The following is a 26,355-nucleotide window of genomic DNA, read 5'->3' on the forward strand; positions in this document are numbered from 1 at the left end:
AAAAAGCCTTTCTGGCAAATTAAAGAGCAAAAAAGATCTCATGAACGTGAATCAAAAAAGAAATAGGTTCCTTGGGGAAGATGCATGTTACTAGCCTGCTGATCTGTTAACAACAATTGTAAATACCTCACCCAAAATCACAGCGGCTCCGAAGCATTTACCTGTGGAGGCTCACAGAGCCGCACCAGGACAGTGTCACAGGAGGAAAGTAATTCTCCTCACCTTGCTACCAGTCAGTGTCCAACCCGGCCCCTCTCCTGCGTCTGAGTTCCAAACCTCAGTAACCGTGTGGCAGGCTTGACAGCAATCACCATTACTCAGCTGCCAGCTGGGTTTTAAAATCTCCTCTCTAAGTGCTCTTGTTACGTACTTTAAAGGCAACCTGACAGGGCGCTGCTCTGCGCTGAGGAGCCCGATCCTGCGCCCCTGAGCTCGGCGAGATTTTGCTGTTGGGCTCAGGGAAGGCACCCGCAGCCTGTGGGTGCGAGCAGCGGTGGAGTAAGTGAAAAAAGGGTAAGCTGCTGCTTGGAGCGCGAGGGTTGGTTTTTGTCTGTCTTAACCTTCTCAGTGAGGGGGTTTCACAGTGACACGGCTGGGAATTTATCCTTGCTAGCCCGGGTGCTGGCTCTGCGTAGTGCCCGCAGGCCGGGCGGTCCCTCAGGGTACCCAGCGTTCGGCTGGGCGCTAACGGCTGCGGGCAGCGCGCCGGGCACGGGGCGGGCTGTGTTACCTGCGAGGCCCGGGCCCGGAGGGGCAGCGCTGTGCGGAGCGCCCCGCTTTTAGCCACTTTTGTCTCCGCTCTCCCTGAAGAGCGCGGCCGCTCGGGCTGAGCCCTCCGCTCCGCTCCGCTCCGCCCCGGGGGACCGGGGCCCGCCGCGAGGGGCGGCTGAGGCGGGAGGGAGGGAGGGAGGGAGGGGCCGGGCCGCCCCCCCCTCCCCTCACGCGCTGCGGCCGTTGCCCCTCGCGCCGCGCCCCGCCCCCGCTGCCTCGCGCAGCGCCATTGGGCGGCGGGCGGGGCCGGGCCGCGGGCGGGGGGGCGGCGCCGCCGTCAGCTGTTCGCGGCCCGCCCGGCGGCCGCACTCCGGGGCGGGCAGGCGGCGGCAGCGGCGGCTCCCGCTCCCGGGGCGGCCCCGGGGGACGCTCAGCCGGGTCCGGTCCGGTTCGGCTCCGCTCCGCTCCGCTCCGCTCCGTCGCAGCTCGGCTCGGCTCGGCCGGTCCCGCTCCGCGGTGAGTGCCGGGCTGCGGCCCCGCTACCGGCGGTCAGGGAGCGTGCCCCGGGGCGGCGGCTGGGGCTCGGGCTCGGGCTCGGGCTCGGTCTCTCCGCGGCTGCCGGTGCCGGGGGGCAGCGGCTCGGCGGGGAGCGCGGCGCAGCTGGCGGCCGGCTTCAGCTTCAGCTTCAGCTTTGTTTGGGTGCTGGCACGCACGTGTGCGCCGAGCCCGCCCCGCTGCACGCCCGCCGCCGCCTGTCAGCGCTGCGGGGCTGCAGGGGGAGCCCGGGGGGGCCGCGCCGGGCCGGGCCGGGCCGAGCCTCTGCCGGGCAGGAGGAAGCAAAAGGCCGGGGGCAGAGCCGGGCTGCGGGGGCTGCGGGTGACAGGCGGCCGGGCCCCCCTCTCTCCCCTCCCGCAGGTACCGGTGTGGGCTCCCGGGGGAGGTGGGGGCGCCGAGCACGTCCTCACGAAGCTGTTGTTGCTGTCTCCTTCAGGCCTGAAATTCCTCTCGCTAGTCTTCCGTTCTGTTAAGTGCTTCCTCGCAAGCCAGAGCAAAGGAAGAGATGGGAAGAGGTGAATTTCACGGCCTGGTTTGGAACGGGGTGGAAATCCTGGAGATGGATCTCTTAGGAGACTGTCTTCCAATGGGGTTAGATGCACAGGTAACAGTCAAGGGACTCGTGGCTTTTTTGGTAAACCTGCTTCTAATGACTGTGTGTTGGCAAGGAGCTCTGAAGGAGTGCTGTAGGGTTTGTTTCTGTGGTGGTTTTTCTTCTCCTGTCTTTGTCCAGTTTTGTGCTGCAGCAGGGCTCAGGAGCTGTTGCTGTGGCAATTACAGAAATCTGCCTTAAACCCTGATGCTGGCAAGTGTCTGTTCCTTTAGCAGTAGGATGAGCCCATGCACTGACTGTGTGCATAGACCTCAGGGTGAGACAGGTAACGGAGCGGCTGCGTTGCCAAGTTTGGGAGGTGTCTTGCGTTGAGCTGAGGGAAGAGATGGGAAGTCGAAGGGAAAGTTGGCCCGTTCAGGGAGAAGTTAGAGAGAGAGAGCTTCACAGACACAGCTTTGCCAGCTCTTGTGAGTTTTGCAACCACTGGGATTTCTTAAAAGCCTGGCCTTGCAGCCTTGTGATTATGAGCTTTACTTCATCAACAGTCGGGGAAAAAGTGAATGGGGCATACCATAAAGTTCAAATGCAGCAGGCCAAAGCAGAGCAAACCCCAGAGAAGTTGACTGGCACAGGATAATTTGAGGGATTGGGGTTGCTTTTTACAACTGTGTCTCTTGATGTGCTGAGGCTAGGGGTTGGCTCCCTCCTTGTGACCAGTTGTGGGATTGGAGTCGTGGGTGGAGTCTTGGATGTGTGAAGTTTGGCTCTCTCTGGCCAGGCACTCGAGGACTTTCCACAAAGCCCTGATCTTTGCCACTGAGTCACTCGCCTCTCGTGCCCATGCAGATGGGCTGTGCTGGGAGGGAGGGGGGCAGACAGGCACAAAAGAAGGACCTGTGCCTTACTGTTGGAGCAGAAGGCATTGTCTCCTGGATGTGATTCTTGTCTTAGCTGTTTCCTCAAATGTCCCTTTATTGCAGGAGCAATGGATCGCCCCAGCTACCTGGAAGAGGACTATTCTAGCCTGGATGGGCTGGACGATGACGTGTTTCACTCTGATGACTTTGGACTTGCAGGTCAGCCTGGTGAGATGACTGCAACAGGCATTTTCACACAGAACCAGTCCTACAGCTGCCTTCTGGGGAGGTTTCAACTATTTCCCCTCACACACTGCTGTGGTCCCGGTGTCAGGCATCCTGAGCAGCAGGACAAGGCAACTCAAACACTCAGCCCGTCCTCTTCCAGTCAGGATGTTATGTTGCCTTGTGGAGTCACTGAAGAGCCCCGGAGACTCTTCTATGGTAAGAGCACTCCAATGTCACCAGCTTTTCAGCAAGGAAACTGTCCCTTCAGCACTTCCCCAATCAGGCAAAGTTTCTTTCATTAGGGCATTTAATTGAAGGACTTAAATTATTTTGCTTCTCTCATACTCCCTGAGGAGAGATGACTTGTATCTTCTTACCCTTGCTTGTCACTGCAGGATCTAGGCGCTTGCTCAGTGCTTCTGCTGTACTTGATACTCCCTTTTTTTTTCTTTTTCACTTCTGTCACATTTTGTTGTATTGCTAGACATAAAAGTGTTCACCATCCTTCATACCCTACCGTTTGCCTACTTTTTTTTAACCTTTTGTGCTGTCTCATCCACATGGGAAGACTCCTTGAAGTTTTCAGTGGAGAGATGGAAATGCAAAAATCCCCACTTAGTGGGACAGCTTTTAGGTTCTTTCATGGAGTTCAAGTTGCTAAATATGTAGCATGTCCATGCAGTATTTTATAAGTAACTGATAGGACACTACTCAGCTTTGCATATCTGATCCAGCCTTATTTCATATTGGTCCAACTAAATTCCTGAGAAGTCTGACAGAAAAGATGCAGCAATCTTTAATGGGTGACAACTTGAGGCAGAAATGTTGGAAAAAGTGTAGAAAAAACAAAACCAGCACCTCAGCACTTCGTTGAACTGTTAACAAGCAAAAAAAAAAACAACAAGTGCCAAAGATCCTATCAGTCATTTGATTAGGGGAAGCAACACAATGTTCTGCTTAATGGATATGTCTACTTAAAAGCTGAGCAAATGTTTTACTGCATGCTTACAGTATGTGGTCATTGTTTGGGCTTCAGAAACTGGACTTTAAAAAGAGTCAGAAACTCAGGATTATGTGCAGTTCTTTCAGTGTGCATGAAGCGTACTGAATAGAAGAGCTATTCTTTGTGCTGGGAGAGCAACTCTTCTGATCTCTGTCTTGTAGGGAATGCTGGTTACCGTTTACACGTCCCTCCAGTTGGCTTTGCATTGGATCCACACCTCCAAGAGGAGCCTCAGGAAGGTCAGCAGGAGGCGCGTGCTGAGGTGCAGATTGCACGGAAGTTGCAGTGCATTGCAGACCAGTTCCACCGGCTCCACATACAGAGGGTAGGGTGTTTCCAAAGGGGAAGGTGGGGGCTTACTTATCCAGGAGTGGTGCTCCTGAAGCCTGGCTCCAGGCATCAGCCAAGCAGGCTGCTGCCTGAGGCAGCAGACTGCCAGCAGTGATGAAAGCTGTGGTATCCCTGTGTGTTTTGCTTATGCTGGTTTGGTGGCTCTTTGTAAAGATTGGCAAGTGGAGAGAAGAGCGTGTGTGGGATTGGATTTGCTGCTTGGGAAGGTTGCTGTTGCTATTCCAGCTCTTCTGGTTCAGCAGCAGCAGGGTCACTGGTACTTTCTCCAGCTGTCTCCCCCTTGCTTTTTATTACAGCTTTTACTGTTTTCCTCTACCCTCCTCACCACCAGCATTGTCTCTTCTGTGGCACAGCTGGCTGGCTGTGGCTTATATCAGTTCCTCATCTTGGAGATGACAACAAGCCCAGAGTCTGTTTTGACACTCCTTGTTGTTTAGGGATAGTTGTCTCACGTGTTGCAGTGTATTTCGATTGTGCTAGACTTGCTAGCAGCTCCTCTGTGAGACAGTCCTAGCTAGTGTCTCAGACTTGTGACTAACTTCCTCACAACAAAAGACAGCTGTAAGATGCCATCGAGTCTGAAAACCACACTCCAGAATCTTGTTTTTGTTTTCTATAAAAACAAAACAAACAAAAAGAAGAAACACTGCTTTTCAAAGAAACAAAATAACACCAGCATCCTTAAAAACCCAGATTCTTCCTTGCCCTCCTTCCTCTGTTGAATAGTGAAGAAATGAAAATCCCAGCCATAGAGTTTGGCACAGGTGACCAAACTTTAGCAGTAGGCAGCACTTTTCTACTTGTGTGCAAGTCCAACAAGGTGTTGTGGAGTGTGTACCCGCTTGCATATGAAGAAGCTAACGTTCTTGCTGACTTCAGAGTGTGACTCCAAGTGAGTCAGTGCCCTGTAACTGTGGGGATCTGTTGCAATTCTTCTCAAAGGTAAGTGAGGATCTTTGTTTTGGTCAGAGAATGTGGCCTGTGGCTGGGCAAAGTTTTGGTTCTCTTTGTGACATGAAAGACATGAGGGAAACGGGGTTCTTCATATTCAAACAGCATGACTATTAAAGAAGCTGTAAGAGGAAGATTAACCTGTTGAAATGTAGATAGGGCTATGAATGTCATTTTGCAAACTACAGAAAATGAACCACCACAAGCTTTTCACTGTATGTTACTAGATTGAATGGGGTTTTCCCCAGTGCCACCTTTTCACTAACAGTAGCTGAAGGGCCCGCTGTCTACAGCCAGGGTCTCTCAGCTAAGGGAAGGTTTAGCCATCTCTGGCGTGGAGGAGCCCTGGAGCGAAGTGGTGAAACTGGTTGTAACCTGACCCTGTTCATCTCGGGGAGTGTACCTATCTGATGGCTGTGCCTTGGGAAGGCATCCGAGAATACCCACCCAAAACCCTCTGAAACTGCCCTTGGTCTGGCTTTTGCAGCCGCGGGTGAGCTGCCGGCTGCGTGTGCAGCAGGGGCTCCCAGTACCACGCTCAGGACTGCAGCCAGGACTGCCCGGCCAGCCGAATTGCCGTCAGCCAAGCATGTGGGAGAGTTAGTAAACAAAAGCATCCGCCTGCACTACCCAATCGTGCAGCCAGCAGAGGAGGAGCTCTGCTGTCTTTGTTTGGACTGGAAGAGCAACAAGTAGTAAAGGAGGGGGAGCTGTTCAGCCATTTAAATTTGAAAACAAAACAAAAATACAGAACCTTAACCAAGGATGGAGTAGTTCAGCCAGTGGTTCTCCACAGCCTGACCCTGGGATAGGCCTTGGCATTTGGAGCTGTTAAGGGATTCTTTCTTGTCTGCCAGGAAAACTAAGTACTGAGGCACAAATTAGTGTCCAAGGCACTTTTCCCCACGGAGTGTTTTGTTGTTATGCCCAGTCCCTTCCCTCCCTACCCTGTGTGGAGGTTTTCCTTTGGCTTTTGGCATGTATCTCTCGTGCAGAAGCCCCCCTGTCCTGAGTGCATTGACTCTTCCCAGCCGATTGCTGAAGAAGAAAGCAAGTCTCTCTGGAGACACATGAACTGGTTTACAATGTGTTGTGGTTTGGAAGTGGCAATCTGAGACGTGGAAAACTAGGCTGTCATTTAGCTTGCTGTGAAACTAATCCCAGATTTGGATGCCCCATTCCAGCCCATCTCAACCATTTGGTCAAAACCAACTTTCCAGAGTGGTGTCTTGAATCAGATTTAGAAAACCACAAAGTTAGTCACACCAGTGTGGTCTTGTGAAGTCCTGAGAGAGAGCGAGTCTGTTTTTCAACAAGCTGTGCCCCTTCTTGGAGACTACAAAACATCTTATCTGAGAACCTGTGAAAAGAAGGAGTACATGCTCCTTCAGCAGGAGTTAGGAGAGACTTCTGGTGTTGGAGTAAATCATCTGGCCAGCTGAAGAGTTGTCCTCACGTGGCTCTTGAGTTTTGTGAAACATTCCAGCAGTTCAGGTATGGCTCTCATTTTGCTACTGCAGCAGAAAGGCTGTGTTGACACAAAGGCTGCTGGTTATTGTACATCCCTGGCTGCGAGAGGGAACTGAATGGGCAATAGCTGCTGAGGTTGACGTCATTGAATTGTCATTGGACTCGGCAACACACACTGCCTAACCCCATCCTACACTGGGAACCCTGGGGAGTCACTGTTATCTCTTCCCTGGGCTCCCTGAGCTATGTGGTATTCGTTTTGTGGTTCTTGGCTATACAAAAGATTTTTGGGTATGCATCTTGTAAGAATAAGAAAATTGGCTGCACCTATGCTTGCTTTTGGCATGTGCACCATTTTCAGGGTTTTATTTCCTATTAATATATTCAACAGAATATGGTAGTTTAAAACCTGGCTTTTCATCCTTAGAACAGTGCTAGAGCAATAACACAATGTTCCTAGCACTCTGTGACTTTAATCTTTTTAAGATCCTAATTTATTAGGAAAGGATTGAGCAAAGCTCAGTGTTCCTAAAGTAGCAGCAGTTGATTCAGTTTCCACAGAGCTCTTTGGATGATGCGTGAGACCACCTATGTATTCTGAAGTTCTTCAGTACCTTTTACCTGTCTGAGGCTGTGTAGCCCCTGGCAATGCTTCCTCCATTATGCGTTTCTCACTCTGCCCTTGGAAAACAAACACAGAGCCAAATCATGCTTTCTGAGGGAGACCTCAGTACCTGTCCCATCTTTCTTGCTTTGGAGCAAGCGTGCCTCTGCCATGGGATCTGCGTGCCTTCTGTCTGAATTGCTCACTCTAACCCAGCCTGTGACTGAACTCGAAGGGTACACTCAGCGCTGTGGAGAGCAGAGCTGGGCTCTGTGTGCCTGCTGCTCAGTCAGCAGAGATGTGCTGCCTGGGCTGCCTTGTCCAGGCCATGGCAGCAAGTGCTTGGGCTCTTCCTCAGGTCCTCACTGCACTTGACCTCTCGTGCCTTGAGGAGAGGTTTCAGCTTCAATTGACAGTGAATTTTGTGATCTGATGCACTGCTGGAAGGAATGCGAGTAGAAAGCTAGAGGCAGCAGCAGCGGTGCAGAGCCACCCTACAGGAGCATGTGGGTTACATAAGCGTGAGATGGGTGACACCGTACATCAGTATCACACCCCTCTGGTTTGACCTGGTCCATCAAGGCATTGGAACGCTACAGCTTCTTCCAAATAGAATAACTCTTTCGAAGCAGGCTGCAGCTTTGAGGGGACTGTTTTTTCACGTTTCTTCTTCATGGTGATAAGATCACTTCACAGGGGATAAAATTGTCTCTTTAAGAGCCAAGGAGTGGTAGCCTTGAACAGTTCTGGGCTCCAGTCCAAGCAGAGCCACTGACTTGCTGTATGACCTCAGACAAGTCTCTTGACCTCCTTGTGCTTCAGTCAACCCATCTGGAAAGCTTGGTTTAAAAAAAGCTGAGCCTCAATGAGAACCAGATGCTGAATCAGAGCTGAGCTTTCTTGAGTAAATAAGTGCATTACAAACAACAACAAAGCCCCTTTCCAACACATCAGGAATCCTGCAGTTGATTTAGATATGCTGACCATGCTCAAATAGCCTCCATGAATCTCGCTATAGAAAACTTTGTTTTTGAATATTCCCCACTTGGTTCAGCAAATAACTCGTGCTGTCACTGTGCCGTGGGCCCGAGCAGCCTGTGGAGTCTGGATGCCTATAACCACCAGTTATGGACAAGCTACCAGACATATACCCAATTGCCTCAAGTTAATGACACTGAAAATGTCCGGGAGGAAATGTTATTTTCCTTTGAAAGTGAAACTTGTTATGTTTTGCATATTTTTCCCCCTCTGTGTCTCATGAGAATTATTGAGGCATCCTCTGAGACACTTCTGCTTATGCAACAGGGAGTCTGAGTGTCCTGTCAGAAACTCGTCACTGCAGGATGATGGGCGCAAGGCATTACATGTGCAATGCTCATCCCAAACTCCACCAGGCTTTCTCCATTGTCTACTGAGGACATTCAGGGAATTTTTAATGGTTACTTTTTAAATTTTTTAACTGAAATTATTTACAAGAAACTGTCTGTTATGACGACTATACACTAAAAGAAAAAAAAAAACTTATAATAATGTAATGCAGAGATTCCCAAACTGTCCTGCAGCTCAGCCTGTAGCACCAGCAACTCCTTACTTGTACCTGCAGTCTCTTTGAGGCTTGGGGTAAGTGCTTTCTTTCATTTGTTTCCAGAGTAGGTTAGTGCATCTCAAGATCTCTGCTTCTGGCTGGTCCGTGTTGCTGTGCAAAGCAGGGGATCTTCTGTTCAGCTCTGCTGGCTGTGGGATGCCAGTTGGTGCAGAACTTGAGCTTCTGGCTCAGGATGCAGGAGTGTGGCATGGGAAAGAACCAGGCTGAGAACTCCCTATGTGGGTGAGCCCAGTTTAGAGGGCAGGGGAGAGGCTGGGTATGAGGCTGGGAAGACTGAGAGGCAAAGCTGTAGAACTGGGATACTAGGCTTGAGGAATTGAGTATGCTGTAGTGGGGAAGAGGCGTTCATGCAGTTAGTGGAATCAGAATCTAGATAAGGGAAAGTGGGGACAGATATTTTCTTAATTTTGTTAAATTTTTTTTCCATTTCGACAAATGACAGTGAAGGAAGTGGTGGGCTCAGAAGTGCACCTTCCCTCATGTCTGTAAGTGACACTGCAACCTGTTGGCCCTTGCCTTGCACCTGTTCTGATGTTTCCCAAATCCTGCTGCCAGTGGAGCTGATTACTTGACATTAGGTTAAAAGAAACTTGCTTGACCTTTTCAGTTCTGACATGAAATAAAATTCTTTGGCGTGTTAAGAAAGGAAATGAAGAGCAAGAACATAAATCCATGTTTCTCCTACATTTTGAATGTTGCATACACTTTTGGTTTCCTTTCTGTCTCTAAAAATGATACAGCAGAACTGTAGAAGGTTCAGAGAAAGGCAAGATGAAATTTCCAGATGTGTAAAGAAAAAATGGCCTAGGACTGATAAGGCTAAGAGAGACAGAAAGCAAGGGGGATATGGCAGCAATATTAAACAGAAATCAAAACTGATGTGAAGGAATGGATAAACCTGCTTATCCCAGTACAAAGGCAAAATCAAATCAACCTAGTAGGAGCCAGCACAAAGTAAATAAGATGTTTTGTTTTCCATGCAATAAATAGCTCTGGAGCTCTTTTTCAAGAGACATTGTGCATCACAGTTCTTTACCTGGGTTCAGGGGGAACTAGCACAAGTTTATGGCCATAGAAAGGGTCACTAGGTAAACAGAAACCAGATCTGACTCAGGAAGTCGTAAGCTCAAAATAGTTAGATGCTGACAGAGTATTAGGGGGAGCTATTGCGTATAGTTGCCCTCTGCTTTTCCTCAGGCAGCCACAAAAGGCTGCTGTTGGAGGCTGGGCTGTATGAACTCCTGATGTGGTAGTTGCATACAACCATTATGCATTAGTTTAATAAAAAACAGAACTTTTGCATCAGCATAATCTATTCTTTTTCTCTGTGCTTTCATCTGACAAAAGATTTAAATATATTATGGTTTTTGTTCCTGCTTGAAAAAGTGGATAATGTTAAAAAGCAAAACTTCCTGCCTAACTCTGGTAGAGGAAGTGGGCAGAGGATAAGGGAGCCTGGTGACAGGAGAGAAATGAGGACTCTGTAACAGACTGCTGTGAATCCTTCACATGGTGTGTTTTCAGGCAGTGGGGCTACAATCTTAAAACATCACAACTGCTGCTACTAAAGGATATGGAATAATCCTTTGGGGCAGTACGAGTGATATATAGTGAACTATTTTACAGTATTTCTGACATCACCTGCAGTCTCATGGTGTGCTTTAAATAACATACAGTACTTCTTGTTCTCCTGTAAAATCCCAGTGTTCTTTGCAGGCTGTGCTACATTTCTTCAGTTCTCACAGTACCACGTGAACCACAGCAGCGGTGATGTGCTCTCTACTCAGAGCAGTCAGACAGTTGAGAAATTATTTTTCAATTAAGAAATAATTGTGGTAATATCCCACTTATTTTTTAGTGTGGGAGAGTAGGAAACACAGGTTATAACTTGTCTGAGATCATGCAGTGATCACTGACTGGAACCCAGTAGTTCTGCCTCCAGTCCACGCTCAGATTGGTTGATCTTATTAAGATACTGCCATCTCTTAGGGGGATGATGAGATGCTGGGACTGATTATTTATGGTAGGAGTGTGTATGTTTGTATTTTACTCAATTAAGTTTTATGGTGGAAAGGCAGGGAAGCAAGGGCCCAACTGCAGAGTCCTCCTTTGTTTCAAGCCATTGAAGAGGAATGTCCTGCTAGCCTTTTATAGTCTCTGTTTTGTTGTTTTGTGTTTTTTGTTTTTTTTTTTTTTCCTTGGTAGCTACCCTCGCCAATGGCAAAGTAATCTTTCTGAGGACCGCACCGCAGCCGAAAGAATAGCAATCTAAAAATAAAGTGGTGAGGCAACTCCTTTAACCCTAATGAGGCCTTCTGATGTAACCCCTTACCCCTGGCTGGTGCTGGGGAGCTGCAGCCGCCCTCGGCGGGGCCCTCCGAGCAGCCCCGAGCCCCCGGAGGCCGCGCTGACCTCGGCGAGTGAGGAGACGTGGGCTGAGGGCGCCGTGCGTGAGAAGGGATCTGCCGGGCAGTGTTTGCGCTGCGGCTGCCGTGTTTATATCGCTCGCTAAATTTAGCCTGTGAGTCATCCGAGCTGCTGACGAGAGGCGGCTGTGCCCGCAGGCTCTGGCGCTGCACCTGCCTGCCCGCGGCTCCCCCGGCGTGCTCGCCCCGCCGGGGTGTTGTCCTGCAAAACTTCCCAAGTTTTACTTTGACCGAAACCCTGAGGTATGCTGTAGTCACTAGGGGGATCACCCCCATGCAGGATGGTGCCTTGGAGTTGGGGTAAACGCTGAGTAAATAAATGTGCCTCTGCTGCCCGGCTGGGTGCTGCGCTGCTCTCTGCAGCCCTTGCGGAAGTGGAGGGATGGCCTGGGCGTCTCTGTTGTGCCCTCGCCTCTGCAATGATGAGGATCAAACCCTCCTCAGGCACTGTCCTGCGGTGAGGCAGTCCCAGGTGTGGCCTGTGGAAGTGCAGGACCCTTATTTGCCTCCCCCTTCCCATCCCTGCAGTGGAAAATAACTCGCCGTGCCCCCGGCCGGTGCAGCGGGCCTGGGAAAGCGCTGGCCGGTGGCTGCCCTTCCCAGCTCGCAGTCAGCTGCCTGTTGCCATGGCGCCTGTCTGCTTCCACTTCCTGCAGCCTCGGCACAAGAGGAAGGCGCGAGCGAGTGGCTGCCTGCTTGTTTTTGAGCTGCGAGACGGCCCGGGAAGGGCTCACCTGCCCCACTGTGCCCAGGGCCCATCTGAGGTCTGCTGCGCCCCACCTGGGTGGGTCTCTGCCCTGCACTGGGTCCCTCCCCTCCAGGTTTCCCTGCACACACTCCTGCGCATCCTTCTCCTCACAGGCACGTGTTGCTTACCTCGCCTCACAAAGCCCAGCTGGGGCTGTGGCCAAGGGAGCTGTTCCTGGGAGAAGTCTCCCTCCACCACAAATGTTGCCCATCGCAGCCAAGCCAGGGGCTCTGCGAGGCGGGAAGGGCCTTGTGCTGCCAAGCTCCTCTTTCATGTGTTCTCTGTTGCTGTCTCCTTTTCCTTTTTTTCACTTTTTAAGCATGCATTATTCTTCAGTCATTCGGAATCACAGCTGGAAAGATCTGGATTTGACTTCTACGGGCCTGCGTTTCTCTCTCCAACTGGGGACACCTCCTGTAACCTCTGTTGCCTTGGGGACTGTGACTTTCTAGTCTTTCTGAGCTGCAGCATATTTTGTGGTAGCACAATGCGCCTCCAGCCACCTGGCAGCCAAAACAGCCTTCAGCGATGAGTCAGCAACTGCTCCCGGTGTGCGAGTATTTTTGTTTTCAGTGAATAAATAAAACCCCAACAACTTACTGCTAATGCTTGTATTAGTCATTAAAGGAAGAATGATGTTTTTATGTGCACATATGCCAGTATTCTTCTTTTGCTATAATATTGCCATTTACGTCCATATTTTAAACTTTCCAGTTAGGACAGGATCGGACTTTGACCCTTAATGATCTGTAAATCATGAAGCGAAGTCAAAAACCGCCCATATGCTGAAGAGGGAAGACAGGTGCATGCTTCAGTATGTGTGATAGAAATGTGCCATACCCACATACAATAGGTGTATATGATGAACGTATTCTTTATTTTTCAAAGATATAATGGCACGTCCGTCAGAGGGAAATGTGAATCCTATTCATTTATTAAATCTTTATGCCTAAGGACTCAAGGAGCTGGCAGAGGGACAGAACTTTCTTTTAGGTGTATTAGCCATGCTATTCTTCCCTTAAGCACCATGTTCAAGGGCTTGAAAGGAGCAAAAAGCTTTTGATATCTGGGGTGGTTTTTGACAGATGTATATTTGTATACTGACAGTGTTAAACATGTATTAGGAGTAATAATTATGGGGAAGGAACAAATGTCAGGTCAGTTCTGTCTCTTTTTTTGTTTGTTTGTTTCCAGGAAGGTTCTTGCAATTTTTATGTGTTTGTTTACCAGTTTTCTGGCTTTTACCAGCACAGTTCATGGAGTAGGCTTTGCTAATGTACTGTTACTTCTCTGCATAGTACACTTTTCCTGTAAAATGCCCTTTCCTTTCCTTGTGACTCACTGAAGCATTCATGTTAACATCTCAGACAGACAGTCTCTTAAGGATATCCCCTTTAAAAAGCCGCAGCTGTGATAGGAAATGTTTTTATGTGTTTCCAGCTTTGTGTTGACTTACTGTATTCACAACTCTAGTCTTCTTCAGTCTCAAGTAGTATAGAGGGCAAAAGGGGTTTCTTTCCATCTTGGAAAAGGAGGTTTGAAATGTTCCTTGTGTTACTACTACAAGGAGGTAGCAAAGAGTTCATCCTTGATACCTTACTGCAGTAGTGAGTCTGAGGATTGAAATGCTTTGGTGAGGGTGCAGTCAGCATAGCAAAGCTTAGGAAAAACATAAACCTGTGCCACAATAGCCTTGAGTCTGTAAGAGTTGACTTGAAACATACCACTGAAAAAAATCAGATGTTGAATTCATGGAGTCATTCTCCTGGGCTTTCTGTCCTTCCTGGCAGCTGAACTATACCACAAACACCAAAAACAAAAATAAAAAATAATAAAAAAAATCCAAACACCCCCCCTCAAAAAAAAGAAAACAGTCCTGAGATATTTGAGTATTTTGGTCTTGGCAGAGGCATATCTAGGGAAAAGCTACTGAAACTTGCAAAAAGTACTTTTTTTAGGCTCAGACAGATCTTTCTATAAATTGGTTTCTCTATCTCTATTGCAAAGAATATCTGCGGCTCCTGTCCCACACTGAACTGGTGCCGCAGAAAGCAGCTCAGCCCAGCAGTGAAGCCGTAGTTTTGTAAGCCGTGGTAGCTAGGCTTGCCACTGATGGAAGCGGTCCAGCTTGCTCCTCTTTTCTCAGGCTGCCTTTCTGTTGTGCTGGCACAAGCATCAGTTTGACTACATGGTGATGTGGATCAGATGGATTGGGGATGAGCTGATCAATAGTAGAGGTAGCTTTTTTGCCAGGTTAGTGCTGGTCTTAATCACCTTCCTGCTCTGGTTCACTTCCCAGCACCAGTGCAAGGAGAGGACAGTGCAAGCAGGCTACTGCAGTCTGCAAGCCAGTGAAAGTGTGTGTGAACTGCAACCCCATGGAAGGAAATGCCGGCTAAATATGGACCCAGGAAAATAGAAGCCCTGCAGTCTAAGAATAAAACCTAGAAAGCTGCCCTCGGCCTGCTTAGAGTCTGTAGGCAATAGGTTGCCTAGTGCTCCATTTTTTAACTTCAAAACAGAATTAATGGTATGAATGTCCTTCACAAAGTGATTTGAGATCTTAAGCTTTTATAAGGAAGGGAAAACAAGGCTGAAGTAATTCGTACTCAGCTCTTCCTTGCATGGAAATCTCATTGACTGTCTCAGGTAAATAGTAGGAAGCATTTTTAACTGGAGAAAGAAGAAAATGCTGTACCCAAAAAGTAGCTTAAATAGGCAGTGAAATTAACATGGTAGAGTATGAATATTTAAAAAAAAAAAAAAAAAGAATTTCAGAATTACTGCTTGTGATACCACATCCCACTGGTTCTCTTGCAAGTCTGTAGCCCTTCTGAAAGTAAATATCTAAGTCATATTTACCAAACAAAACCAAAATCCAATGCTCTTTCAAAGTCCTTTTCCTCTTACATAAATAAATAAATAATAAAAAGGAGGATGAGCTCTCTCCTTCCACTGTTTTTCCCTGAACACGACCTTTTTTTTTTTTTTTTTTTTTTTTTTTTTTTTTTTTTTAAGCTATCACAGCGAAGAACAAAGAATCATTGCTTTTAAGGTGACATTGTGACACTTAGAACTTAAGGAGTAGAGAGGGTATTAAGGTGTGTGAGAAGCCCAAAGCAGCCTCCTGCGTGAAGTGGGACATTAAATACAGGGATTCCTGCACATAGTTGTCCTTCTGACAGGGTAGTTGAAATTGTGCATGCCAGATCAGCTGAGATGTATTTCAAGTTCAGGGATTTAGATACCAATTTTTAAACTTCCTTTTACGTTTCCTATATTAGCTCCCTATAAGACCCTTCTTTACCCTTTTGGCTGCCAATGGAATGAAATTATCTGCCACAGTGACGGTATTGCCTTCAGAGCACCTATAGTATGTTTGTCCATCCTGTTCTCCTAGCATAGTTCGCTGTTTGTGGAAACTGCAGCAGAAGTTACTGTGCTTGCGGGCTGCTTCATTGACATGCTACACCAAAGATCTCCCTTTAAGGATTATTCAGCTTAAGCCACAATAGCTTGGTAAAAACATGGTATCTAGATGTCATCAGAACATTGTGGTTCCACATGCGTGTTTGAGCAGGCTTGGAAGTGTGGAAGAGGGTGAGAAAAATCTCTGAGTTTGACAAGGGAGGACAAGCCTGGTCAAACTGAGAGGTGAGCGGCAAAACAACAAGCATCTTGCTTTTTGAGAACAACTCGGGCGTTGGTAACCCAGCCCCAGAGGACAGTTTATGAAAGACTAGTTTTCATCTAAACCTAGCCATGTCTGGACAATCGGGGCCGGTTACTTTGAAATAAGTGATACCAGGCTCTAGAGTTCCCATCTGTGGGCTATGCTCCAAACAGGCGGGTGTCGAAATGTGTGATTAGAGCTGTGTGAGCTCTTCTAAATCCAGGAGACAACCATTCGGTCTTGAGGGTAAGCAGAACGAACCACTGCTAAGATGCAAGGTGAGCACAGGTTTTCTGAAGCCTGTCTGGTGTGTGCTTGTGATGTGTGGGCACGGATCTGCCCATGCTGAGATATGAACATGACCAATACTGGGGAGGGCTTTGAAGAACTGCCTATTGACACGTCTCCAGTATGCTAACTCCAGTTGCAACTCTCTCTTATTTGTGATTACATAAAGAAAGCCTTGCAACCGTGTTGTTCTGCCCTGTTGGGCTACTCCAAGTTGAAACATCTTGTTCATATAATGTGCTTCAGTGCTCTCGTGAACTCCTGTGTACTGAGGCAGAGTTGTTGGAAGCCAGTCTTCTGTTTCCTTGTCTGCTGGGGATGGGGGTGGGGGGACTGGGGCTGGGGCTGGTTTGTTTTGTTTTCCAGAAATGATCGGTCCTGCTTAGCAAATATGGAATTCTGGAGGAGAAAACAAAGCCCGACTTCTAATAGAGGGGTGGTTATTGAGGTGAAATAGTATCCCAGGCTGGGCAATGTAAAGAGAAACCCACCTGTTTGTGTGAGATGCCATTAAAGTGCGGGAAGGTGGGGGGATAATAGGAGCCACTTTTGCAGGGCGATTACACACAACAAAAGAAGGAACAGTGTCCCTGCCCCAAAGCTGCATTATGGAGCCTGGTGTCCCCCTGAAACTCAACTCCCATGTTTCTTCCCTGACAATGGGACCTGAAATAACCTCTTGGTTTGGGTTTTTTGTGTGTTTTCAAGTATGTTCTTGCTTAAGGTTTAATTGGCTCCAGTCAGTAGGAAAGGGCTCCAAGGCTGATTATTTATGGCTTACTGTCAAAAGTGGCTATAAAAAGGGCAGTATTATCTTGGAGATGCTGGGAAGGAAAATGTGGTGGGGGGAGGGCGGGGGAGTGTGTGTGTGCACGAATGTGTTTTCTTGTACTAGATGAAATCAGAGTTTTGCTGTCTCAGCAGTGTGGTTTAAATTGAAGATTAACCCTTTGACCTTCACGGTGTCAAATCACTTACAGATGGATCACCAGTTATATTTTTTTATTTTTTTTTACTTTTGGGGTGAAGGGGGGCTTTTTTTTTAAAAAAAAAAAAAAAAAAAAGGTTGTTTGTTCATGCAGCTGGGGCTTTTGAAAGGCTCAGAAGCCAATCTGATTAAAAACAGCACTTGGCTAAACTCTGCAAAATCCTACAAGCAAAAAAAAAAGTTTAATCCTCTTGTGCACAATGCATAAAGGGTCTGCTCTTTTCTTTTTGTAATGTTAGAGCTACAATTATTTCTGGAGAACTTATCATTTCCCTCTCTCCCCTCATCCCTTGCTGCACCCCCTTGTTATGCTGATGGGATTAAAGTGTCTGCTCTTGAAAAGTGTAACTGAGTTGTTATTGGAAAAGAGAAGTGGTATGTTGCAATTTTAGAAATATAAATAACTTCGTTTCAACTGTTCTTCTCTACAGCATCAGCAGAACAGAAATCAAGTGTGGTGGCAGCTTTTTCTCTTTCTACACAACTTGGCCTTAAACGTGGAGGCGAACAGGAACCACACTGGGCAGAGGTGAGCTTCACCCACCTGTTTCAGGCCACATCCAGTCTGCAGGGAGCACTGAACAAACACTGGTTCGGGGGAGAGACATGCACACCGCCGGCCGGATGTGAGGACTCTGAAATTCTTCTACTCGTCTTCAAGTTTGGGGTTTTATGGACTCCTCTTTGCTGCTCCCTGCCCTGCGAGGCAGGGAGCTCTTGTCCAACACTGTCGAAGGAAAGCCAGAATGTGGGTGTGTTTGGTAAAGCTTGCTGCTGGGTCCCCGCACCGGTAACCTCTGTGCAGGAGAGGCAGGTATTAGGCTAACAGCTTCCTCTGCCCTGTTTGTTAGTCAGTGATAGAGTGCAGGAGTGTCATTTTGGCTGCTAGTTAAAGGTGATGTCGGAATTGATGACTCTAAACACACTGTGGGTGTTTTCACGAGCAGAGGTGCTTGATTCCTCCACGAAGAAAGTTCTTTTTAGCAATGAAGCATTCAAGTAGCTTATATCCAGCAGCTTACTTGTTTTCTGAGTGGGTTTATTTCTTTGTATCTTATGTGAGAGAAAATCACAATGAAATCTAATCTCTTAAATCTTTCCATTGGGCAGCAGTTCCAGCTCTCTCACATGAAGTCGTTCTTTGTCGTGGCCACTGATAGACCAAACTGTTTCAGTACAACATTCTTAAAAGCCTTTCTGAACTTAGTGCTGGCTATTAATTTCCACCACTGTGTACTTCCAGTTGAGTTTTCACAATGCCCATAAGCCAGCAAGAAACTGAAAACCGTGGAATATGACACAAGCATCATTCTTCTACAGTGCTAATGTATATGCTTTTATTAGTGTTATGATGGGTGTTTGTTTTGTTCTTTTCTTTCCTCTTACCATAATGTGGTTGGTCAGGAAGGCTTAGGTCCCAGGCATCTGGTAAAATTGCTTCAGGATTTGGCAGGGAAATGAATTAGCAGCTAGTTTGACACATACACTGTACAGTCTATCCATTACTCCACTAAGTAATGTTTGAAGGCTGCTGTAAGCATATACTGACTAGCAGCAATAATATTACTTCAAGGGAGATCTCCTTGCAGTTCCTGGTTTGTATGCACTCAGAAGTTTGTCCGTATGACTGACATTGTTGGACCAGTGCAGGGAAATTTCCCTACCAAAAGGAAGTAACCGTAAAGATCTAAGGCTACTTCTGTGTAGCCTTAAGTATCATTAATTCACAAGCCCACTGGTAACTACGGTAAAATATTAACAGAAAACCAATACAGACTTTATTTTTTTCAGACCATTTCCATATTTCCACTGCAACTTGTTGTAGATCTGAAATTATAAAACTAGCTTGAGGAAGATCTGTCCAGAGAATTGTTCTTCAGTCCTGTTACAACTGTTAATTTCAGATACTGAGAAATTCCTCTGCTCTTGGTCCACTCTGAAAAATAAGCATTACTGTACGGGAAGAGTAGTTTACTTGCACATACACTTTCTTCTCCACCCCTCTCTGCATATCCTTCTCTAATTCATGCTTTCTCTGGTATTTTGTATAATCTCATCATTGCACTGTCGTGTCTGGTAACAATTTGCTGAACACAGTTAAATTTGGACTTTCTCCCTCTTTCCCAGCCCCATTTTCTTGATTTGCATCCTGCTTTGCTGTGGCAAAATGTGCTTTAGCTCCATGAGAGAGGTCCCAAAGCCTTTTTCACTTTTATATATTCCCAATCACTCTCTTTTAACATAATGAGAGTTTGTGTGAGAAAAGCTTTTCTCTCCTCTTATGTTATTTTTCTAGCTAGTGCTAGAGTAATATGTTTGTCCAGGATGATTAATAATTCATACAAATGAATCTCAAGTAATATTTTAGGGGGTGGGTTTTAGGAGGGCGGGAGGTTCTTGGGGGGAGAGGGGTTGTTTTTGTTTTTGTATTGTTTCTTTAAGCATGTGCACTACAGAGTTACCCAGAGGGATACAAGTGATACCTTTTGCCGACTATGCTGCGGCAGCATGGAAGCCGCTCTCGACCCACGTTTTGCAGAGATGAGGCTTTCCATGCCTTGCCTTGCACAGTCTGCTTGGAGTAAACGCTGGTCACTGGAGAACGAGGACTTTGATGGGGGAAAGCCTGAGGAGTAGTGCAAGCACAGACTGAATTGGGGCCCCCTGGGAAGCTGGATGCTAAGGAGAGGACTCTGAAAATGGAAGGTCTTAAGGAGGCTGGAGTGGAAGCGCTGAGGCTCAGGTAGCAACACGGCAGTGCTGCCTGCCAGCATGCTCTAGGACATGATGCTTGCATTTTCTCACTGGATGCCAGGGCCTCTTTATCAGGCACAGTCACAGACCAGTAGATCAAAGCTTCATCCTAACAGCCCTGCAAACTAGGAAAGACTCAGCAAGTGCATCTTGACAGATAAAAACCATCATGAGCTTTCTCCTTCCCTTCTGCCTTGACTTGATTACCAAACAGGCCAATAATGCCAGTGTCTGCTCTGGATACATAAGCTGGAAAGATAGATCTGGTGTTGGCACTTTCTGGTGGTGCAACCCTACCAGCTTATCTAGGATAAGACCGTTCTCAAGGTGGAGAAACAAATACCTGGAACTGTTCCGCAGTCAGGCCGACTGCCTGAATAGAATCATTTGGCTCAGGGAAAGACACATCTTTGCCAGTCCATATTTCCCAGTGTAACAACAAACTTATCAAAACTGGTCATGCCAGGGTTTTAAGTTAAACCCTCCTTGAACAACAATACTTCATTGGAGACATAGGGCTAATCCTAGACAAAAGCTGACTTCCTGCAATATGCATGGTGGTTACTGTTGCCAGAGATTTGCAACCACTGATAATATATTTTAATTATATTCCATATCTGCATATCTTGGAGAAAGGAAATATGCTCTGTCAACCCAAAAGTCTTATTTTGCTTTATGTAGATTTTGAGGGGCAGGCTGGCTATTTACTTGAGGAAAAGGAGCTGCTTCATGCTTATAGTCTCACCTACTTGAGGAAATAGTGGGTATTTGTTATTTCGTTTTTCCTTCTGGCCTGGTCAGATGATTCTGTCTTCTCTGGAGGGTGGGGAGATTTCACATGTTTATCAACAAATACACAGATGCACATCCCTCATGTGATCACCCTTTTGTTTGTCACCCATTCCATGTTAGTGAGCACCATTCAGCGTGCACTGAGATCTTCCCCTCAGAGAGCCTCTTATAGTGTGAGCGCAGACATAGGCCGATTGTTTGGGGAGCCACTTCCAAGGAATGTGGACTAAGTCCTGTTGGAGAAGGAGTACGCTAGAATTTTCTGATAGTAGGTTGTCTTGGCAAAAGGACTGGGATACTGTTTCTCTCTGTTGTAAAACCACAGTCTAACAATTCAGAGAGAACAGTCGGATCTTCCTTCTAAAACAGATTCCTAATTTTAACAAGCAGTTCTTAAGAAAAAGCTTGAGCTGCTGATGATGATACCAGCAGTGTTGAAGTGTCTTGCTTGCCTTTCACACATCTCCAGAACAGCTTCAGACCTCAGCTCTTTCTCCTTGAGAGATGGATGGAAGGTCTTAGCATCCCTTCCCAGCTTCCTACCCTTATGAGTATCTTGTAACCCTGGCCATCCTGGGATCCGGTAGGCCTGGTGCTAGTAGGGAATAGTTAGTTTAACTTTTGTTTCCTGCAATTCTTGAAAGCTGAGCCACTAATCACAAAGTGATTGCCCAGGGATAGCTGCAAACTGCCATAAGTAGGATACAACAGAGGCAGAAGAGGCAATGAATTTGCATAGAAGGGGTTGCCATTAGATTTGTATGTGGGGCTGCAGACTTCTCCCAACGTGCTGATAATCTCTGGTAGTGCTGAACTCCTGCATAACATATCTCAGTATAAATAGCTGGTTGGTATTAGATGGTTGTTGGCTAAACTTTCCGTAGAAGAGTCCTGAAAGAAACATCCCTATCAGCCTTTGCTTGGGAGACAGGTATCAACAAGAGACTAGAGGAGAGGAACCCAGTCCTTCTTGATAAAGAAAGGGTGATTGCAGAAACTTCTTTCTACTGGCTGTTTGCTTTGTCCCCCCAAATGTGGATTAAAGTTATATGAGATGTGTGCACGTGAGGTTACTACAGTCCTCCATAGCAGTTGCTCCATAGCAGTCACTGGAGCTGTACCCAAGACTGAACTTCATTCAGCTTGGGGTTTGGCACTCTTCTGGGAAACTGCAGATTCTGCCCATTAGTAGGCCTGGGAGTTTCTTTGTTAAGGAAAAGGAAAATGACTTGAGGCAGTTGTTGCATTGTGACCCCCTCAACTCTCTAAAATTAATTCCATCCTTCTGCTACTGGTCCTGACCAATATCTCTGCTGAAGCTGTGGGAATGGTGAGACTGTGACAGGCTGGATGGTGTGCTATTGAGGGTATTTTTAAAGGGAAAAATACAGACAGCACATAACATATGTGCTAGAAGCCAAACAAGAATGCAGAAATGTGGAGGTCTTGCCTTATTTTACCAGCTATATTTACTTCAGGATTATAAGTAAAAGGACCATGGATTGCTCATCCATATTCATGGGAGCTCTGCACATGGACCAAGCACTATAGAGTATTAGCATAATTTGACAACAAAGGTTTTAATTATGTCATTGAAAAGAGTCTGTCTTTCAAACTGGCATTTATGATCATTTACAAAAATGCCTACCTGTTGCCTTTGATTGTTTTAGCAAGAAGAAATACCTCAAGGAATTGATAAAAGATCACAGAACAATCTTTTACAGTTCCTATAGACTTCAGTGGTCTCTGTTTCTTTGGTTTGCATGTGTTCACGCAGGTGTTACACAGCTCGGTTCTTCTCCACCAGGAAAAGCAGAAAAGACCAAACACATCAAATGCACTGGAATGTAATTGTGTGTGTGTGCCTGTGTGTGTGCGCGTGCGTGTGCATGTGTGTGTTCTTAAATTGAATGCAGTCTGACATCCCCTACCCCTTCTTTCTTCCATGTGCCTCACCTTCCCCCTAGCCACAGAAAGGAGGGTCTCTTCCTGTGAATCCCATGCTGGAAGTTGGTTTCTGGGAAGCGAAACCTAATGTCTGTGGGCTGTTTTTTAAAGCCATGTTTCAGTTCTGTCTTCAGACTCTTAGCTGCCTTTGGGGAATGGAGGGGTGGGAAGGGTAGATTCTTAAACTGTTTTTAAAATCTATTATGAAAATTTTGCATGTATAAAGTTATTCTTAAATCTAAAGGAGTCTCCCTAATTTGTAGACACAGCTCCAGGAGAGCATCGTCACAGATTCCTCAGCTCCATTTTTTATCAGACTATTATAAAAGGCAATTTTAATGGCAAAGGGGGGAGAGACTGGTGTGACGTGAAGACAACACTGTCAGTATCTTCTTCAATAAAAGTCAGAAGCTAGGCTTCTAATCAGGAAATTTCAAAACAGCCCAGGGGATTTGAATGTCTGTTTCCACTGGGTATATTTAAAAACCTGCCACTAAATTTGAGTTTGGGTGTCTAGAATGTTGTTTTGTATTGTTTTTGGTAAAACTAATCATGTATCTCTTCTTCCATTCTCTTCAATGGTATGAAGTACAGTCTCCCATGTTTCTAGGTAAAATTCACTGATGAGAATACTGTGAAATGTGGATTCGCATTTTCTCCCTTCTCCTCCTGCATGACTTTTGTACTTTTATGGGATACATTTTGTTTTTCTTTTTTAAAACTTCAGAGTCCTTCATCTGGAAAACCAAAAGGGTAAAACGAGCTAGAATTTGCAGTGTATTTAATACTTTCTATTACCCTCAGTGGAGGGTTTCCCCATGGTTTCTAATGTTCACCAGAATATTATACTGTCCTGCTGCAGAAGTAAATCTGATGCTCTCCTGTGAGATTTCTGTCTGGATTAGTCCTGAAGTGCACACACCTTCTTTGCCATGGACTGAGACCCAGTGAGAATGTAGCATTTTGTTTATCCTGGTTGTGTGCCTCCAGGACTCCTGCCTGTACCAATGGTGACTGGGCAGTGCTCCTTTTTTTTTTTTTTTTTTTGTATCTGTGCAGTATATTTGCTTTGTGCTTTCTTTCTTTGGTGCTTTTTAATACTTTAATACTTGGATTTTTTTTTCTAATAACTGGTACAGTTTTTAATAAAATTGTTAAATTCTTTCTCTGTGTTCTTTGTTTTATTTTTAAGGGATGGGAGGGCATTCCCACAGCTGGCCAGTTCTTGGGTTACCCAAATTGGTGATACAGTTTTGGTTGTTCAACTTTGAAAATATCTGGTTGATCCTTTCATGTGTATCCTAAAACCACGCCCTGCAGCAAAGACACGTTTTTGTTTCCAAACTGGACAGTTGTCCTTGGGCACAATTCAAGTCATTAAATACTTTTTCAAGGAGGGATATTCCCGTGCTTAGATAGAGAACTGCTGCTAGTTGAAGCTGTGCAGTCAACTTGGAGCTGCACTGCCACTTCAAATCAGGAGCCTGAGAATTTCTTTCTCTTGAGAACATGCATAGGATGCATTCTCCAAATCTGTAAAGTGTAACCTTCGATTGATGGCTGCTTACCTTCTGCCTGGGCAGGTACATTCAGAGGCACCTCAGGCCTTGAGGATAAAGACACACATTGCTTGGTAGTCTTACCAGGGAGGTACAGTTCTTGCTTCTGATGTAAAGGCAGTGGACAAAGATAGCTGCAGCTTTCAGAGGGCTCGTGATGACTCCTCCAAATACAAAACTGTGAATGCCTTGGCCATCCAAGATACACAGCAAGATACATGTTTTGGTAATCATCAGGCCTCTCCTGAAGTTTTACTGCATTCTATAGAGAAAGAGAAAAAGTATGTCTATTAAATAATGACAGTTAAACTGGGCAGAGCGGAAATGAGAGGTATGTATTGCAAATTATTTATAATATCATTGATCCAATTCCTTCAACCACATGCCTCCATCAACGTGATCTTTTTTTTTTTTTTTGTACAGTGTTCATTGGGAGGCTTTAGGAAACTGAGTTAACAATCCTAATCGATGTTAAGTTGCCTCTGTTGGTGTGTGCCCATCACAAAGGGTCTTTCATTCCCAGAAACACATGATGTGTGTGGTATGAAAAGCCACATGTGCATCTAAGACCACAGGGGGAAAAAGACAGTTTTTCTTTTCATTGTATTAGATCTACTGAAAGTGTGTCCCCTGGCCAGTATCATGTGACTATGAAAGAGCCTGTTGTAGCACACTGATACGCGTGGACAGCACTGAGTTTGACTTAGATGGGAGTGTTGGCTCTGAATTTGCTGATTCTCATTAAATTCTTACCATTAATCAAACTCTCACTCTTAAAATCTTTAGTAATTCTTGTATCAAAGAAAATAATCGCCTTTACAAATGAGCTGTTGTAATGCTACCCCAGAAGGATTTGCCAAGGCAGTAGAATGCATTGCACCTTGCTCAAAACAAAGGCAAGTGCACAGTTGCACAGACTGCTCTCCTTCTGAGATCTCCTGGATTAATCTTGGCTTTTTTGTTTATATCTGTTACAACCTGCTGCCTGTCACCTGGCCATGGCAAAGTAGAGTTGCTGCATGGAAACATTGTCAGGGGTAGGCAGCAGGACCAAACACTACTAACATTTCCATTACAACAGACATTAATACATACAATTATTTTAGTTTGAAAAAAATTAGACATCCCAGAAAATACTTTTGAAAAGTTTTCTTCTTAAAATCCTAAGCCTGCATATTAACATGGCACTTTCCAGTCACAGCAATCACAGTGCACCCCTTGCTATATGTACTGCCATGACTAGCACTTTAAGAGAAAATGAGTTTTGTTACGAACTTCCTAGTGGTATGCTGTAGGGACAAGGTAAAAAGTTTAAGTAGGATTACTGCTTCAAGGAAAAAATGTTTATCAAGAAGTGCTCAGCCTGTCTCGTTAAAAATAATAAAGCACTCCGAGGACGAGAAAGTTCTTCGGTTGCGCAAGCTACTGCACAAAGCACTCTATTTTCATGACTCTGGCTGCTGAAGTTTAGAAGCCACTATAGCATATGGTTTGGGGAATATTTTTCAAGCACTCAAGCCATTGTTTTATGGTGCAGTAAATGTGCCGGTCCTTACTTTGTAATATATATACAAGCTTGGAATCAGCTCTACTAACCAGCTCTGCCATTGTACTCTTTTACCCGAGTAGTTCTGAATAATCCAGCCCACTTCCTCCCTTTGCCCTCTTCTCCCATTTCTATTTACGGAGAGATGGGGTTTGGGAAAGAAAAAGTGTCCTTAGAGTGACTTTTGACCGCTCGGGTGATGGATGGGTGTTAAAATGCAAGAGATGCAATTGCCTCATTGTGCATATTGGTGCTTCCTGGTGCAAGGCCGGAGTCTGGATTGAAAGAAACCTGCTTCCAACAGGAACCTAACAAAGAGTGGGCGATACTTTCTGGCAGTGAGTTGTCTTCCACCTGACATGATGCACAGTGCTCCGATACACGTACAGAGTCAGACAACAAACTGACAGGCATAACACATTGACGTCAATATTCATATTCCCCTGCATAAGTCCTTTAAATCTTGATTTCTCTTAAATGAATTATGTTCTCTGTAACATTTATAATGGACTCTTTTCTTTCTCCATTAGAGTCTGTGTCAGCATTCTCCTTCTCTGTGTTTTGCCTCAGGGCTCTTGATGTATACAAAGGCTCCTCTGTTTTCTGCTCTTAGTCACACGCTTTCACTCTTAACCTCAGCGCTATAAACTAAACATCCACCCACTATGGCTGGAGATGACCCTGTTTACGTCTGCTGCTCAAATCACGACAGCAACAGTCATGAAAGTATGTTTCATGGAGACAG

At 46.1% G+C, this 26,355-nt stretch overlaps 1 protein-coding gene across 1 annotated transcript; it reads left to right on the top strand.

The window, feature by feature from the left end:
• The first annotated feature begins 1,207 nt into the window (after positions 1-1,207).
• BMF (Bcl2 modifying factor) lies at positions 1,208-19,378 on the top strand. Its single transcript, XM_032189530.1, has 4 exons — positions 1,208-1,227; positions 2,800-3,120; positions 4,069-4,232; positions 17,444-19,378. Exons 2-4 carry the CDS (start codon positions 2,805-2,807, stop codon positions 17,543-17,545), a joined length of 582 nt encoding a protein of 193 aa, XP_032045421.1. The 5' UTR covers positions 1,208-1,227; positions 2,800-2,804; the 3' UTR covers positions 17,546-19,378.
• Positions 19,379-26,355: the final 6,977 nt, after the last annotated feature.

This window comes from Aythya fuligula, chromosome 5, assembly GCF_009819795.1.
Source record: "Aythya fuligula isolate bAytFul2 chromosome 5, bAytFul2.pri, whole genome shotgun sequence".
NCBI classification, from domain to species: domain Eukaryota; kingdom Metazoa; phylum Chordata; class Aves; order Anseriformes; family Anatidae; genus Aythya; species Aythya fuligula.

What these genes read in the sequence shown, in the direction of transcription:
- BMF (XM_032189530.1), top strand. Translation starts at nt 2,805, where the DNA reads ATGGATCGCCCCAGCTACCTGGAAGAGGACTATTCTAGCCTGGATGGG. An exon ending in GCCCCGGAGACTCTTCTATG is followed by an intron (nt 3,121 to 4,068) that starts GTAAGAGCACTC and finishes TCTGTCTTGTAG; the next exon opens with GGAATGCTGGTTACCGTTTA. An exon ending in ACCGGCTCCACATACAGAGG is followed by an intron (nt 4,233 to 17,443) that starts GTAGGGTGTTTC and finishes TCTTCTCTACAG; the next exon opens with CATCAGCAGAACAGAAATCA.